The sequence below is a fragment of the Procambarus clarkii genome, chromosome 70 (assembly GCF_040958095.1).
Source record: "Procambarus clarkii isolate CNS0578487 chromosome 70, FALCON_Pclarkii_2.0, whole genome shotgun sequence".
Classification (NCBI taxonomy): domain Eukaryota; kingdom Metazoa; phylum Arthropoda; class Malacostraca; order Decapoda; family Cambaridae; genus Procambarus; species Procambarus clarkii.
The window spans coordinates 30,451,205-30,468,577 of NC_091219.1; the positions used below are offsets into that span (position 1 = coordinate 30,451,205).

Genomic DNA, 17,373 nt, shown 5'->3' on the forward strand with positions numbered 1-17,373 from the left:
CATATTTTAGCATTAGTCTAACGTAGGTTGTTAGTATTTATTCATCTATTTGTACATGATGACTATATGGCAGCTAATAGAGAACATCTGGGTTGTGAAGTGCTATTTGTGTCACCAGGTGATGGCTTTGAAGATTAAATAAGATACTAAAGATCCCATTCACTGATATGATTATAAAACTAGTGGGTTACAGAACAGTGCTTCATCAAAAATGTATATCTTCATATAATATATCCCTCACATAAGTAAACAAAGTTTGCCTATTGGCTCTCCCATCCAAGTTTTGAATTAGTCTACTGAAGTTCATTTACACCAGTTAGGGATCATGGCCCTTCCTTAAAAAATAAGGTTTAAAGACTTGATGCTGCGAAGTACTGGAGATGAATTTTAAATCTTTTTATAGTCAGGTTCTCCTTGTAGATGACCATCATATGATAGGTTACAATTCAAATTTTGTTCTGTGAAATTTGCCAGTTAAGTGTGGTAACAAACAGGTAACAAATTGGTAACAAATAGGATATGAATGATAACTGCTTTAAAATTGCTTTGATTTTTTTTTAATAGATGAACACAGCACTAAGAACTAGTTGATACCCTTGGGAAAATCATTGCAAACATTTAGAACAAAATTCTATGGTTTATTTTCATATTGAATTGGTACCATTTTTCAGTACACAGGTATGGACCCAGCTACCTTTGAAAATAAAGTTGCAAGGCTTGGAATTATTTTAACCCTTAGTGGTTTTTGTTGTCCTTGTTTGCCTCTGGGTAGAAGGTAGTTTTCGTCACTGGTAGGGTCGTAGGGTACTGTGCAGCTAGTTTTCACCTCTCATAGCGGTCGGCTATGTTCCATCTGGGTACGTTGTCCTCTTGCGGGGTTTTCTTTTTCTTTTTGTTTTCTTGCCTGGTAGGGGGTCTGCCTTTGGTTGTTGCCCCCGGTGTATATAGCATACACTTCTCTGTTTCTGGTGGTATTCCCTGCTAGGTCCTCGTGAGTGTACACGTCCCGGGGATTCAGTTTCTTAGAAAGTTGTTAGTAGACTTGGGCGCCAGCTAGCAATACACGGGTCCGATGGATATGACCCCCCCGAGTGACCCCCCTCGCTTTGTGCGAGTTTGAGGATGGCTCTGTCCCCTTGTCTCAGGGTGACTCATTGTTTTTGCCTCCGTCACGCTCCCTGCTGAGTCGGTAATACTTTCAACCCAGAGTCCTGCGAGTTTTATTGCTTGCTGGTGACTCAGTTTACCCAGTCTACTAATGACAATATTTGGGTACAGGCGGCGCAGGGGTTGCACGTCAGGTTTATGTTGTTGCAACACGCTCGGTTGGTTGTTGAGCCAGAAGCCCCGAGGCTGCCCGTTTTGGTTATAGGGACCTGGACTTGGGGGGGGGGGGGGTGTTGGGCGCTTTGGCCTTGGTTCAGTCCACATCCGCCTCGTCCTTTCCCTGCTGCGGTTCAGTCTGGCCCCCTCCCCCCCCCCCCCTTGCCTGCTACCGACTCCGAAACGTCTGAGGGTTTCGGGGTCAGGGCAGGGTTTAGATGGTGGTGTGACTCGGGTGGTCTCGGGGGATGCCCCTTCCGGGTCGGCGACAGAGGCATTCGAGTCTTTCCTCCCTGCCGAAGCGTCTGGGTCTGACCAGTGGGCTCGTTTTCTTACGGGCTTCTATGGCTGCACCCTTTTCTTTTGAGGCCAGGGCTTTGGGAGATGACTCGGCCCTTGGGCCTGATACGGTGGTTCCTGGGATGGGGGAGGGGACTGACTTGGGGGTCTTCGGCCCCATTTGACCCCCGTCTGGGTTTTTCTACCCACTGAGCAGGGCTTACTGTTACAAGGCGTGAGGGTTTCCCCCTCTGTGTACGAATTGGATTTGGTGTCTGCCCCTCCCCGGGTTCGCTTGAGTGGCGTGAGTCGTTGACGATGGTCCAGGTTTTCCTGGGGGGTGAGTTTGAGCACCTCAATGAGTGCTTGTTCACCCCTGCCCTTCCTCGGGATGTGAGTGTTATGCAGCTTCACATACAGGTTCCCTCCCTTTCGGCTGCGCTGGTTGCTGAGGACGTGCGCGCTCGTGGCCTGCTGGCTTTGGCTTTGCATTTCTTTTCTCTCCTGGAGCTGTCTGTAGACTGGTTTGAGGAGGATGTGGAGGTGCTTGGGGCCATTCCTGGGTCTAGCGCCTTGGGCTCGGCAGCGCATGCGTCGTCTGCCTTGTTTAAGCTCTTTGCGCTGATCCTGCGGGATGCAGTGTTACTGTTTTATGCACCCCGGCTCATGTGCTGGCTGGCGGTGCTTGCTTCCTCCTTGGAATCTACTTGGGCCTTGGCTCTTTGAATATCTTCGCCCTTTTTATCCTTTGCTGTTTGCTGATTCTGCGGTGGCGAAGTATCTGCAGGCGGCTTTAGCTAGCTGTCGTCTGTTGTCCGACTTGTTGGTTCTCTGGGGATCCCGGGGGGGGGGGGAGGCTTTCCTGGAGGAGTCTTGCCAGAGCTTGGGGTTCCGTTCATCGTGGTTGGCCACTGGTGCCAGTTTCAGAGCCGGTGCCATTTTCAAACCCGTCTTCGTGTGGTCGGTGGGGGTGTTCGCTCTGTGTGGAGCTCAGATTCTTGTAGGGGGGTGTCGGCCCTTTTGAGGTTCATCCCATTGATGGGGGGAGGGGGAGGGAAAGAGGCTTGCTGTGTTTGCTTATGCCTGGTCCCACGATTTGTGGGTTTTTCGGTTTGTTTTTGATGGTCTGTGGTGGCGTTGGGTAGCTCCGCCCCCTGTCCTCGGGGGGCTCGGGGCTCGCTTGGCAGGCCTCTTCTCCTGCATTCTGTTGGGTCATCTTGGAGTAGGTGTGCTTGGGTGTGGAAGAAGCGCGCTTGGGTGTGGAAGAAGCGACAAAGTCTTTCAGATGGGGTTCCCGTCTGTTCCCTGCCCTGAAACGGGACTGTGCGACCTGCTGTTCATTCTGGACTTGTCCTGTCTGAACCCCTGGGTTCATTGCCCCCTCCTTTCAGATGACTACTGTCCCAGGTCCAGCTTCTGTTGGAACCGGGTGCTTGGATGGTGTCCCTGGACCTGCAGGACGGTATTGGCACAGTCCTGATTCATCCGGGGTTCAGGGACAGGTTCAGCTCGGTTTTGTTGTGGGGCGTCAGAGTTACCACTTTTGTTGTCTCCCGTTCAGGTTGAACCTGGCACCTTGCGTTTTCACACACCTTACGCGGGTCGTGGTAGTCTGTCTGCATCTCTTAGGTGTTCGGGTGCTGGCCTACCTCAACAACTGGCTGGTCTGGGCTCCCAGCCGGTGCGCTTGTCTGCTCGCCAGGAATTTGGTTCTTTCCCAGCTCGCCGGGGTCGGGTTCCTGGTGAACTGGAGGAAGTCCCATTTGGTTCCCTCCCAGGTTTGGACTTGGCTGGGTCTTGTTTGGGACTCTCAGATCGTTGCCTTGTCTCTCCCTCCGGAGTCTTCCCTCTGGCTGTGGTCCCGCTTTTGCCTGTTTCTTGGGGGCTCCTGGGTCACTTGGCGGCTGCTCGAGGGTTTGTGTGGGAGCCTGAACTTTGCCGTGATGGTCTACCCACCGGGTCAGGTTCGGCTTCATCAGCTATTCTGGTTCCTTTGGAGCCATCCCTTCCGCCTCTCTCACGATCGCTGGGTTCGACCGTCGGGGGGCCTTGTGTGGGTTGCTGCATCACTGGCTGCTTCTACAGGTTTTTCGGGGGTTCAGTGCCTTGGCACCTACTGGAGCCCTAGCTCGATGTGTTCACAGATGTGTCTCTGGGCTGGGGCTTTGTGATCAGTGCTCACCAGGCCGGCCAGGGGCGGAGGGGTCCATCCTTCCGTTAAGCCCACAGCACGGTGCGGGAGTTTGCAATGGTGTGATATTTCTTTCGGAGGGTTCAATCGCCTGCGGATTGACGATCTGGCTCTATTCGGACTGCTCCCCCAATGGTTCATTGTCTGAACTGAGGGGGGTCCGTTGCGGTCCTTGCGTCTTTGGGGTTGGTCGCTTAGGGTGATTCATCTGCTGAGTTCTCAGAGTTTGGCTCTCCTGGCAGTTCACGTTCAGGGGGGTGTCCAACGTTCTGACTGACGGCCTGTCTTGGTTGATTTCCCTGTCCTTGGAATGGACAGTTGACGCCGACTCCTTCAGTTGGCTCTGCCAGACGTTCGGGCGCCCGGATGTGGACCTCTTCGCATTGGCGTGGTTGAGGCGTCTTCTGGTATATGTAGCGCCCTTTCCCAACTGTGAGACCGTCGGGGTCGATTTCTTTCGGCCGGACTGGTCGAGGTTGGGGTTCCTGGCTCGCTTGAAGACTTACCAGGGGAGAGTAGTCCTCTTGGCCCCATGGTGGCCGGCCCAGCCTTGGTTTCAGACGCTGCTTGCTCGGTGTCCCAACCCGGAGGTTTTCCCTTGGCACCTCTTCTTTCAGCAGCTTGGTCCGGTCCGTCATGTGGCTTGTTCGATCTTCTCCTCGAATCTTCGCGTTTGTTCTTTATTACTACAGTTTTTCACCATCTGTATGATGGTCAGGTGGCGTCCTTTGTGTTCCACCTGCGGGACTTAATCTCGCAGAGCTGCGCAGACGGCGGCGGGGCGACGTGGTGACGTTATGCTCATTTGCTTGTTTTTGTTTGGGGAGTTCTGTCCACTAGTTCAGCTCTAGGAAAGCAATTTCTAAACCAGAATAAGGGTTTGTTGTGGGATGCTTACCTTTCTGGGTGCCTTATCCGGTCGATGGCAGACATAGAATGCTTCCAACCACATGAGGGTTTCTGTAGGCCATTGCTCCTCTCGCCTTTCTGAGAGGGGCCAGGTTATGGCTCGTTGTCCTGAGTAGGCCTAAGAGCTCCATTCACTGACTAATACCAATGTCTAATATTAGCAATATCACCCTGGATAGCTCCGGGGAGCCTCCAGGTCTCGGCCAGAAAATGGCATTTCATTACATTCAATGCTGGTTTTATGAGGATAAATTCCAATTACTGCGCTTTGGAAAAAACTTAAACATCAAAGTCCAAACCACATATAAATATGTCGAACCACACCATTGAAAGAAAAAAAAATGTAAATGATTTAAGAGTAATCATATCGGATGACCTTACCTTCAAAGAACACAATGCAGTTGCTGTCACAACTGCAAGAAAAATAACAGGTTGAATAACGAGGACCTTCCAAATAAGATATTCCACACCAGTGATGATACTTTTTAAGGCATTAGTGCTCTCTGCAATGGAATATTGTTGCACTAACAGCCCTATTCAAAGCTGGAAAAATTGCTGACCTGGAGAGCATGCAGAGATCTTTTACTGCTAAAATTCACTCAATAAAACATCTTAATTTTTGGGACCACCTAAAAATGTTAAATCTGTATTCCCTAAAGTGCAGGTAGGAGTTTTTATATATGATATGATATAATATGATGCATAATAATTTATAAATGGAAAACATTATAGGGACTGGTTCCAAATTTGCACACAGAAATAACACCACACGAGACCAGAAGGCATGGCAGGATGTGAAAAATAGCCCCCACTGAAAAGCAGGTGCAATAGGCATGCTGAGAGAGAACTCAATCAATATCAAAGATCCAAGACTTTTCAACACTTTCCCTAAACATACGCAGCCTGTCCTCTAAACAAAGGCCCAAAGTCCATTCCATGCACCCGCCAAACCTCCTGTTTATGAATGGAAAAACGGTTTACACACTACTCGCAACTGATGACGTCCGAACATTTCCGGAACAAGTGCTTCGTTGACGACTTTTGTTTGAACTACATTGCTGTAAATGCTTCACCCATGTACTACAAATAATTGCAAAGGAACTTAACATTTAACTTAACCTAACCAATTCCTAAATATACACAGTTTACTGATATATAACAATATTAATTTATACTTGAGAAAATTGCTATTTTTATTGAACAGCAAGTTAAAATTGATGAATGTTTCTATGGGGTCTACCGCTGGATGGAATGGACTTGGTCTGAAGATGGGTTGACATGTGGGCCATAATTGGCCGACCTCTCGCAGTGTTCAAAAGAGAACCCAATAAGCATCTTCAAAGGATTACCTGATCAACCAGGCTGTGACTCATACATCAGGCTGCAAGCAGCTGCATCAAACAACCTGGATGATCAGACCAGCAACCAGGAGGCTTGGTTAGAGACTGGGCTGCGGGAACATTGATGCTCGGAATCATCGACAGATTCTAGTTTCCATGTTGAATTTGGGAATGGCTTGTATAACATTAAAATTACATAGGCTTCACTTTAGATTTGAATTAATTTACATGAAGTTGATTCCCTTTCATTGACTGTATATTGTTTGATTGGTATGATGGCAATAAAGCTTTGTTATACAGTATACATTATTTTGCTCAGTTTATACCATTAGTCACAGTTTTGTAGTGTGAGAACCATGCTTGCTTTAATGTTGCTTTAGTCAGGGTTGCTTAAATTAATTGTAATAATTTTATTTCAAGGTTGATGAGGATTTCATGGCTACTTACCAGCTATCATATGGCTTTAACCCAGACGGGACCAAAAATTTAAACCCACTTAAGTTTGATGATGGAGAAGAAGAAGCAGCAGCAGCAAGATTAGCTGAAGAAGAAGAAGAAAAAAAAGCTAAGGCAAAACTTAATCAAGTAAAAAAGAAACCAAGTGAGATTACTATATAATGTATCTTATTTTATATAAATTGTTTATTCTGTTTGGCTTATTCATGAATTCAAAAATGTCTTTTTTTTTAATGAAAGGTTGTTTTTATATGTACATTTGTACTTTTGAATCAAGTGACAAGTGCAGGTACATGTACATTGTACATGTACCCACACTTGTGGAAACATTGTAGAAATTTAAAGGACATTGTAGTTTTTACAGTGTTAAGGACAGTCTGTCAGTGAAAATTAGTGTAAACTGAGGCAAGGAGAGGTGCAGTGGATTTGCATTGTAACCAGCCATTAACAACCACTCTTAACCAGTTGTGACAGTTGCAATAAGATTTGAGAATTAAGTGGTAGTCTTCAGGGAAAAGCCAATGATGTGGTTACTGTGGTAGCCTTCAGGGAGAGGACACTTAATCTTGCAATGAGAGCCTGTCGTTCTCAATTGTTGCAAGTTCTTCATACAGTCATCAGTAGGTAATGAGGACCGTGCATCTGGAGTTAATTTGAGTAGTGACTTTGCATATTGGAGCCCCAGAATTAACCTCCTTTGTTTCTCTAATTTCCTGGATGATGAGAAAAAAAGGAATTGTTTCTGCAATTCATTTGACCAGGTAGCTATCCAAGCTAATATCGCTAATGTCAGACTTTGGCATCAGTCATGTGTATGGAGTTCTGTGGGTCTATCGGGGACCACGAGCCAGAACCTGACCCGCCTCAGAGAGGCATGAGGAGCAATGGCCTATAGAAACCCCCGAGTGGTTGGAAGTATTCTATGTCTGCCATTGACCGGGTCAGGCATCCAGAAAGATAGGCATCCCCCCAAAAAACCTATTCTGGCGAAAATTGCTACAAATGCCAAACTAGTGGATAGAACTTCCCAAACAGAAATGAGCAAAGGAGCATGATGTCACGCAGCGCCACAACACTGTCTGTGCAGCTTCACCTCCCCCCCCCCCCCCCTGAGAGGGGGAAGAGGGAGCCCCAGACCCCGCACTGGCAATCCACATCCCAGTTCTGAGGCTGGATATCTAGATATCTAAAACGCGAACAAAACGCTGACCAGAGGGAGGAAGGGTTGCTTGGGAGCCTCCGGATCTCGTCCAGAAAATGGCGTTTCATTACATTCAACGCTAGGCATTCTGGGGGGGATTCCCTTTGGCTCCCCGGAGCTACCTCCTAACAGATGAACACCAGAGGGACTTGCCCGGGAGGCGGTCGCTGTTCACTCTTCAACGCGAAGCAGAGACAACTGGCTGCAACCGCCGACCCAAAGCAACACAGGCCCGACTGAGGCCCAGGAATGTTCTCCAAGTAACTCTTAGCCAGGACTCTATTCGACCTCCAAAATCCCTGCGGCCGAATGTCGGCGGCTGGCGTCATTGATGGAGTGAGTGGCAGCGAGAGGCTGGCTGGCAGATGTGGTGGCCACTCCTCGTTGCTTTTTGACTCGCAATGTTAACTTGGTGGTTCGTTATGGTGAACAAAACATGCAGATACTGTACTTGTATATAACCTGTGTATATAGTGTAATAACCGACAAAGTATTTGTGTGTTTTATGAACACAATAATTGAATCAATAATATGCACACCATAATTTTGAGTACAGCGATGATTCACACATTTTATTATATAAATATATCACTACACACCATTGAAAAATATTACAGCAAAAAAAAAAAAAAAAAATTAATCGGAGACATTGAAATAATTAGGTAAATATATCTTTGTGGCTACTCCTGCCTGACAACTGGGGCAGAGCAGACTGCCTCGGATGCTTGCTGAGTCAGCGCCTCTTTTTTGCCAGACTTTCCTGCCCAATTGTGGCCAAAATATGCCACTTACGATTTTTTATTTTTTCGCCGTGATCAGGGAACACAAATTAACAGGTTTATAAGAGAAAACAATTTGGAAACCTGGGAAAAAAACCCAGGCTGCAGTGGGTTTCCCGTAGGGCTTATTCGTTCTACGGGCCCTGGAAAACCCCTCTGGGCTCAGTCGTACCATGGTACTTCTTCCGAGCTCACTCTCACATTGGGCAAACTTATGGGTTGTCGGACACCCCTGCCTCAGGAAGTCCGGCGTCCATCCTGCCTCTGTCATACTGGCTGTGGGTTGGGGACACCTGCGACCCGGGGTCTGGTGAGATTTGTTCCCCACTTGTGCTCCAATTACTCCTCCCTTCTTTAGTGATATTTGGAATCAGGCAGCGGCTGCACTGCATGATCAGTTCTCCTTATTGCAATGAGCTAGGTTGGTTGCCCAGTTGAAGGTCCTGAAGCTGGCCCGCTTGGGTTTGTGGGACTTCGGTTTGTAGGCGTTGGTCGTTTCGACCTTAGTTCAATCCGTGCCTTCCTCTTCCTTCCCAAATGTGCGTGGTTTGCCCTGCTCCACCTTTCCTGCTTCCAGCTCCAAAACGTCTTGAGGGTTTCAAGAGTTGGGGCGGGGTTTCACTCTGGGGAAGGCTTGGGTGGCTTCGGGAGCTGTCCATTCCAGTAATTACCTAAGTGTAATTGCCTAAGTGTAGTTACAGGATGAGAGCTACGCTCGTGGTGTCCCGTCTTCCCAGCACTCTTTGTCATATAACGCTTTGAAACTACTGACGGTCTTGGCCTCCACCACCTTCTCACTTAACTTGTTCCAACCATCTACCACTCTATTTGCGAAAATGAATTTTCTTATATTTCTTCGGCATCTGTGTTTAGCTAGTTTATATCTATGATCTCTTGTTCTTAAAGTTCCAGGTCTCGGGAAATCTTCCCTATCGATTTTATCAATTCCTATTACTATTTTGTATGTAGTGATCATATCACCTCTTTTTCTTGTCTTCCAGTTTTGGCATATTTAATGCCTCTAACCTCTCTTTGTAGCTCTTGCCCTTCAGTTCTGGGAGCCACTTAGTAGCATGTCTTTGCACCTTTTCCAGTCTGTTGATGTGCTTCTTAAGATATGGGCACCACACAACCGCTGCATATTCTAGCTTTGGCCTAACAAAAGTCGTGAACAATTTCTTTAGTATATTGCCATCCATGTATTTAAAAGCAATTCTGATGTTAGAAAGCATGGCATAGGCTCCTCGCACAATATTCTTTATGTGGTCCTCAGGTGATAGTTTTCTATCTAGAACCACCCCTAGATCTCTTTCTTTATCAGAATTCTTTAAAGATTTCTCACATAATATATAGGTTGTGTGGGGTCTATGTTCTCCTATTCCACATTCCATAACATGGCATTTATTAACATTAAATTCCATTTGCCAAGTGGTGCTATCTTGAGGTTATCTTGAGATGATTTCGGGGCTTTAGTGTCCCCGCGGTCCGGTCCTCGACCAGGCCTCCACCCCCAGGAAGCAGCCCGTGACAGCTGACTAACACCCAGGTACCTATTATACTGCTAGGTAACAGTGCCATACGGTGAAAGAAACTCTGCCCATTGTTTCTCACCGGCGCCTGGGATCGAACCCAGGACCACAGGATCACAAGTCCAGCGTGCTGTCCGCTCGGCCGACCGGCTCCCTATACTTATTTTGTCCAGGTCATCTTGAAGGGCATGACAATCATCTAAGTTTCTTATCCTTCCTATTATCTTAGCATCATCAGCAAACATGTTCATATAATTCTGTATACCAACTGGTAGATCATTTATGTAGACAATAAACATCACTGGTGCAAGAACTGAACCCTGTGGTACTCCACTTGTGACATTTCTCCATTCCGATACATTGCCTCTGATCACTGCCCTCATTTTTCTATCAGTCTGAAAATTTTTCATCCATGTTAGAAGCTTACCTGTCACCCCTCCAATATTTTCCAGTTTCCAGAACAACCTCTTATGTGGAACTCTGTTGAAAGCCTTTTTTAGGTCCAGATAGATGCAGTCAACCCAACCATCTCTTTCCTGTAATATCTCTGTTGCTCGATCATAGAAACTGAGTAAATTCGATACACAGGATTTTCCAGATTGAAAACCATACTGTCTGTCTGATATTATATAATTTCTCTCCAGGTGTTCTACCCATTTAGTTTTAATTATTTTTTCCAATATTTTGACTATTACACTTGTCAATGATACCGGTTTATAATTAAGGGGGTCTTCCCTGCTTTGTACTAACTTCCCTGTTAGTTGGATGATGATGTGTTGGTTTGTTTGCTTTCTGAGGGAGTTCTTTTGAGCTTGTGAGGACATAGCTTGCAATTTTCAACCAGACAGTAGTCTGTCTTCATTCACCTACCTTTCTGGGTCCTTCACCAGTCGATGGAAAGATGACATACCTTAAATATAAAATGTCAATGGCCATTGCTCCCTTCGTCTCTCTGAGGGGGCTAGGTTCTGGCTCATTGCCCTCGGTAGGCTTAAAAGGACTCTGCAACTGATGACACTCGAGTAGTATGGCACTTGATCAGTAAGATAGCTTCAGGGAGCCTCTGGGGCTCGCCCAGAAACTGGTGTTTAATTACATTGAATGCTCTTTTTTGTGTTGATATGGTGCCATGTCAATGTTACTTGTACATTCTTCTATTGTGACTATCCAAAAGAAAATTGACAATTTTGATGCAAACATTGAAACTACTGTACTGTGTGTTACTTGTGAAATGCAGTTCAACATACTTAAGATTATGGTAAATTAATTCACTTAGATAGCATAATTAAAGTGAATTGTCACCCGCTCTTTGTGCCTCGCAGAGGGGCCTCGTAGCCTGGTGGATAGCGCGCAGGACTCATAATTCTGTGGCGCGGGTTCGATTCCCGCACGAGGCAGAAACAAATGGGCAAAGTTTCTTTCACCCTGAATGCCCCTGTTACCTAGCAGTAAATAGGTACCTGGGAGTTAGTCAGCTGTCACGGGCTGCTTCCTGGGGGTGGAGGCCTGGTCGAGGACCGAGCCGCGTGGACACTAAAGCCCCGAAATCATCTCAAGATAACCTCAAGATAATCTCAAGATAGCCTCTGTGAGGGGGGGCTAGGTTTTGGTTCTGGTTCCCAGTAGGCAAAACTGAATTCCCACATCTGATGTGACCCATTTGCATAGATTAATCTTGGCAAGATAGCTTCAGGAAACCACCTAGGGCTTCCCCCAGACAAGAATTTTGTTCCATGTATCTATATTTCAGCAGCATATTACTCCTGTATGCAACAATTTATCACATATCATGTGCTATTTGTATTGTTTTCATTAAATATTTGTTATCTTTACAGCCTGGTTTGAAATGGATGATGATCACAATACCAAAGTTTATGTGAGCAACCTTCCTGACTCTATGACAGAACAGGAATTTATTGAATTGATGCAAAAATGTGGCATGATTCTTAAAGATATTGATACAAATAAACCGAAGATTAAGATGTATCGAGATGAAGAGGGAAACTTCAAAGGAGATGCACTTTGTACTTACATAAAGGTATGATTTCTTATAAGTTTTAAGCTACTACATTATTAAGAGTTCATATACCAGTACCGTATGTAATATTATTAACTGTATTTCTGTAGTTTTCAGTATGTGAATTTGCTTTGGTTAATATGCATTTTCTGTGGGTAGCCTAGTCGGCTCCCTGAAGCTATCCCACTGATGTAGTGCTATCCTATTTGGGGTCACCAGTCAGAGTTCTTGTTGCCTACCGAGGACCAACACCAGAACCTGGCCCCCCACCCCCCCTCACGAGGCACAGAGAGCAATGACTTATGAGCACTTTACACTTAAAGTGTGTCATACTCGCTCTTACCTGGGACGCAGTCAGGTCAAGACGTACCTGCTCCGCGACTAGGGGTGAAGTTAGTATTGGAGTTTAGCTCAGTCTACACATAAGGAGACTGACTAATATCAACCACATTCTACACATCTTCCCCCATACTGGGTACTGAGATGGAGAATGGGTCAACAGAGGGACTGGCTACTCCCCACGGCAATACTGACATGAATACAGACTCTGAAAGCAGCCAGTCAGTTGAGGAGCGTAATATTCAGGAAGTGCTAACCAGGGGACAGAAGAAACGGAGAAGACAGGACAGGCTTAGTTTTGACAGTGATAGTGTACATAACGGAAATGACATGAGAATGAAGAACGACGCCGAGACTGATCAAACCAGTGTCGACGAAAGGACAGAACGATGTCAGGAAGGTGACGGTCAGTGGAGGTGGAGGCTTCTCTTCCCTGCCTCCTGCACACTGACCTACCACAACAACTTTGGAAGAGAACACCGCAAGTTCGAGCCCCTGCTGAAGGAAGGTGTGAACAGTCCTTACCTAACGGTAGGTTAAGGTTCATATAGTAAGTATACATATAATATTATAAATATATGCATATGATATTATAAAGAGTAAAATTACTGAAATCAAAAAGTGATCCATACAGTGAAGCACAAATACAATACAATACATCAGACAATGGAAATGTGTGGCGAGTGTTCAGAAGTATTGGGAAGACGTACTGTAGGCGTCAAGTGTTGCATCTGTAACATAAGATTTCACTTAATACCATGGGAGCCGGTTGGCCGAGCGGACAGCACGCTCGACTTGTGATCCTGTGGTCCTGGGTTCGATCCCAGGCGCCGGCGAGAAACAATGGGCAGAGTTTCTTTCACCCTATGCCCCTGTTACCTAGCAGTAAAATAAGTACCTGGGTGTTAGTCAGCTGTCACGGGCTGCTTCCTGGGGGTGGAGGCCTGGTCGAGGACCGGGCCGCGGGGACACTAAAAAGCCCTGAAATCATCTCAAGATAACCTCACCTGGGCTGTGCAGGCATCTTCAGGATGCACAAACAGGCAAGGAATTTACTGGGTTTGCAAAGATGACAGGTTAATGTGGGAGAACATAACTAAACTGATGAAAAACATTTCCGAGTCACAAAGATTATCATTCACAGAAAAGCTACCAATGATATATGCGGACTGGGAAAAGAAAACACTGGATAACGACCAAAACTCAGGAACAGGTAGTTTAAAGAACCGCAGCAATAGTGTGGAAGAAGAGGGTATTGTGGTATAAAACAACAGCAATATTACAGAGCCAGGTAATATAAACAATGAGTGCAACAATGAGACAGTGCATAAATGAAGGACTTGGGACGAAAGACGGAGATGGCTCCAATAAAGAGGTAGACAAGACAGGCACAGGTATTTCAAGGTATACCTTGAAAAACATAAAAAACTGAAAATATTTGCAAATTTTAGGCTCAAAGAATATGCAAATATGGAAAATTAGGAGCAAAATGCAATTTTCTGCATCCTTGAAAATGCAGGAACATGTTGGCGAGGGGTACATGCCATTTTGGAACGGGGTGTAGATACTTCCACCCTAAATTATGTCAATTTTCAATTAGGGACAAAAAATGCTACAACCTTCAGTCTCCGGAATTCCACGTGAGAGGTACACAGCGTTATAGATGGGAAGATCAATATGACACTACTGGAAATTTTTTAGAGGAAGGCAGAAACAAAGTAGTAAATATAAGAGAGGAACAGTCAGATGGAACCACTGCAGGATTACAGAGGGGAAGGGAGATAACCACAAGACTGGAATACAAATTATCAACAAGTACACAGGTACTACACCACACAACACCCGTCCTACTACCAAAACAACACACCAGAAAAGACACGCAATGTGGGAAATCATTCATATTTGCAAACATACAAGGCTTGAAATCAAAATCAAGAAATAAAGTTAAGTTCATAAATGGCCTTCTAATAGAATCAAACTCGATATTTGGTGCATTTATAGAAACCCACACAAAAGACCACATGGATAGTGAAATCTGGATTCCGAATTATAATCTATATAGATGTGACAGAGTAATTAGGTCAAGTGGAGGAGTAGGTCTGTATATCAAAGAGGAGCTGGCATGCACAGAGCTCCTGAACTCGTCCAATGAGGTGGTAGAGGTACAGTACTTGGAATCAAGGTAGAAAATATTAATCTACTTATTATTTTAATATACAAACCACCAGATGCAACAGTTGCAACACTGAACAGATCCACAAAATAGAGAATATCCTTGATAACCTAGCAAACCCAGTACCAGATATTATCTTTCTTGGAGACTTCAATCTATCCAGTTTAAAATGGAGAATAGTAAACAATAACATTATAGCAGGAAATCAACCTGGAAAAAGCCAACCACAGGTCAGAGAACTACTGAGATTCTGTGACAAATTCTCGCTCAGTCAGCAGATTACAGAACCGACTAGGAACGAAAACACGCTGGACCTGATATTCACAAACGATGATCAGTTAATCAGACATATTACTGTCTCAGACACTACGTACTCGGACCACAAGCTCATTGAAGTGCAAACTAACAATAATAACAGTAGTAGGCCCAAGAGAAACAACAAGTGAGAAGAGTTATTTAATAAATTAAATTTTAATAATAAAAAGGATAGACTGGGAGAAAAATAAACAGGGAACTTACAAACATTCAATGGGAAAATGTTCTAAGAAATAAAAATCCTACACAAGGAATAGAAAAACTGACTTCTGAAGCATATCCTCGAAAATACGACTCTCCATACAAAGAAGAAATAATTTAAACAGGGAGATTGAAGAAATCGAACAGAGACTGAAGCATATCAGACTGAAGCATGTTAGACTGAAGAAAGGCAACTAGAACAGAAAGCAATTCAAGAAATAAAGAAAAACCCAAAATATTTCTTCACATATGCTAAATCTGCATCTAATGCAGTGGAGGCCTGGTCGAGGACCGGGCCGCAGGGGACACTAAAGCCCCGAAATCATCTCAAGATAACCTCAAGAAATCAAATGCAAAAACCACTGCCAGTATTGGACCTATTCGTATTAGTGAAGGTTCATACACTGAGGATGACAAAGAAATTAATGAAATCCTTAAAAAGCAATATGAGGACATGTTTAGCACTCAGATACACAGCATGAAAGTGGAAGATTCGGACAATTCTTTGAGTGATATCCAGGTACCTGTAAATATAACTGATATCAACACGAGCATAGCAGATTTTGAATGATAAATTGACAATATGCCCATGCACTCAGCCCTGGGTCCAGACTCTTGGAATTCAGTATTTATAAAGAAATGCAAAGTGCCAGTAGCACAGGCACTCAGAATAGTGTGGAGGAAGAGCTTGGACACAGGGGAGATACCAGATGCTTTCCCTCGCGCCTCCTCCTTTTTCATGACACCATCTTCGACGCTGCCCTCCGCTCTATTCCTCGCTCTTCCTCTCGGGGACCAGGGACGTGCAATCCCTGGTGGAATGCGGAGTGTGCTCGGGCTGTCCACTGTAAGCATGCAGCCTGGAAGAGACACTGCCACCGGCAGACGGCTGATTCTTTTCTTCTGTTTTGGAAGGCGAGTGCAGTGGCACATAGGGCCATCCGTTCAGCTAAGCGTGAGTGTTGGAAGTCTTATGATTTCACCATTATGTCCGAAACTCCTCTGCCACAGATCTGGAAACGTGTCTACAAGATAGCGGGTAAGTTCGTTCCCGATGTCTTGCCAGTCCTTCACCTCCATGGTACTCTTGTGGCGGACCCGTTGCAGGTCACGACCGAACTGGGTTCCCACTTTTCTTCTGTTAGCTCTGGTTCTCATCTTCCTCAATCTTTCCTTCTTCATAAACCTGCCTTTGAATCTCGTCCTTTAGATTTCAGAACTCATCTCAGAGTTCCCTATGCCGTTGTCCTCCCAGTTTGGAAACCAGGGTCTCTGGGGACATCCCTTAAGGCCTTTTGCCCTATTGCCCTCATGAGTTGTGTCTGGAAACTCTTTGAACGTATGGTTAACCTTCGTCAGATGTGGTTCTTAGAACACTATCACCACCTCTCCCCTTCTCAATTTGGTTTTCACAAGTGTCGCAGCACAACAGATGTCCTGGTGACCTTGGAGGTCTATATTCGTACTGCTTTTGCTGTGAAGACCTCCATTGTTGCCGTCCTTTTTGACCTAGAAAAGGCCTACGACACCACCTGGTGATATCATATTCTGTCCCAACTTCATTCTTTTGCCCTTTGTGGTAATCTCCCTCTCTTTCTCCAAAGCTTCCTCTCTCATCGTTCCTCTCGAGTGAGGCTTGGTACCACTCTCTCTGCCTCTTTTTCAGCATTACTGGATCATCTGTTGATTGACAGTTGAGAGGCGGGACCAAAGAGCCAGAGCTCAACCCCCGCAAGCACAATTAGGTGAGTACGAAGGGGTGTGCCCCAAGGTAGTGTTCTGAGCACTACTCTTTTTTTTTTTTTTTTTTTTTTTTTTTTTTTTTTCTCTCTCTCCTCAATGGTCTTCTTTCCTCAATGGTCTTCTTTCCTCTCTTCCTTCCGGTGTCTTCTCCACTCTGTCGACGATCTTGCCCTTTGCTGTTGGGGTGATGATTCTCCTCTTCTTCAACTGCTGCTTCAACTTGCAATTGATGCCGTGTCGTCTTGGGCCACCGATCATGGCTTCAGGTTCTCTACGTCTAAGACTTGTGCTGTGACTTTTACTCGGAAACGTGTTGTTCTTCGTCCTTCTTTGTCGCTTTATGGTCGCCCCCTTGTGTACAATGATTCAGCTAAGCTTTTGGGGTTAATCTTTGACACTCATTTGTCTTGGTCGCCCCACATCTCTTACCTCCGAGTTGAATGCTCTAAGGCCCTTACCCTCCTTCAGGTATTGTCCCATACTTCTTGGGGAGCAGATAGGCGCACTCTCCTCGCTTTACATTCCTCTCTCGTCCTGTCTAAAGTCGATTATGGTTGCCCTGCTTACTCGTCTGCCTC

At 45.5% G+C, this 17,373-nt stretch overlaps 1 protein-coding gene across 6 annotated transcripts in view; it reads left to right on the forward strand.

Annotated features, from left to right (window-relative positions):
• LOC123775324 (17S U2 SnRNP complex component HTATSF1) overlaps positions 1–17,373 on the forward strand; it is a 75,993-nt gene that overhangs the window by 15,935 nt on the left and 42,685 nt on the right. For all 6 annotated transcript variants that reach the window (XM_045770388.2, XM_045770391.2, XM_045770389.2 and 3 more), the window contains 2 exons: positions 6,463–6,643; positions 11,843–12,045. In XM_045770388.2, the coding sequence (XP_045626344.2) occupies positions 6,463–6,643; positions 11,843–12,045 (384 nt within the window). The remainder of the gene's footprint in view (positions 1–6,462; positions 6,644–11,842; positions 12,046–17,373) is intronic.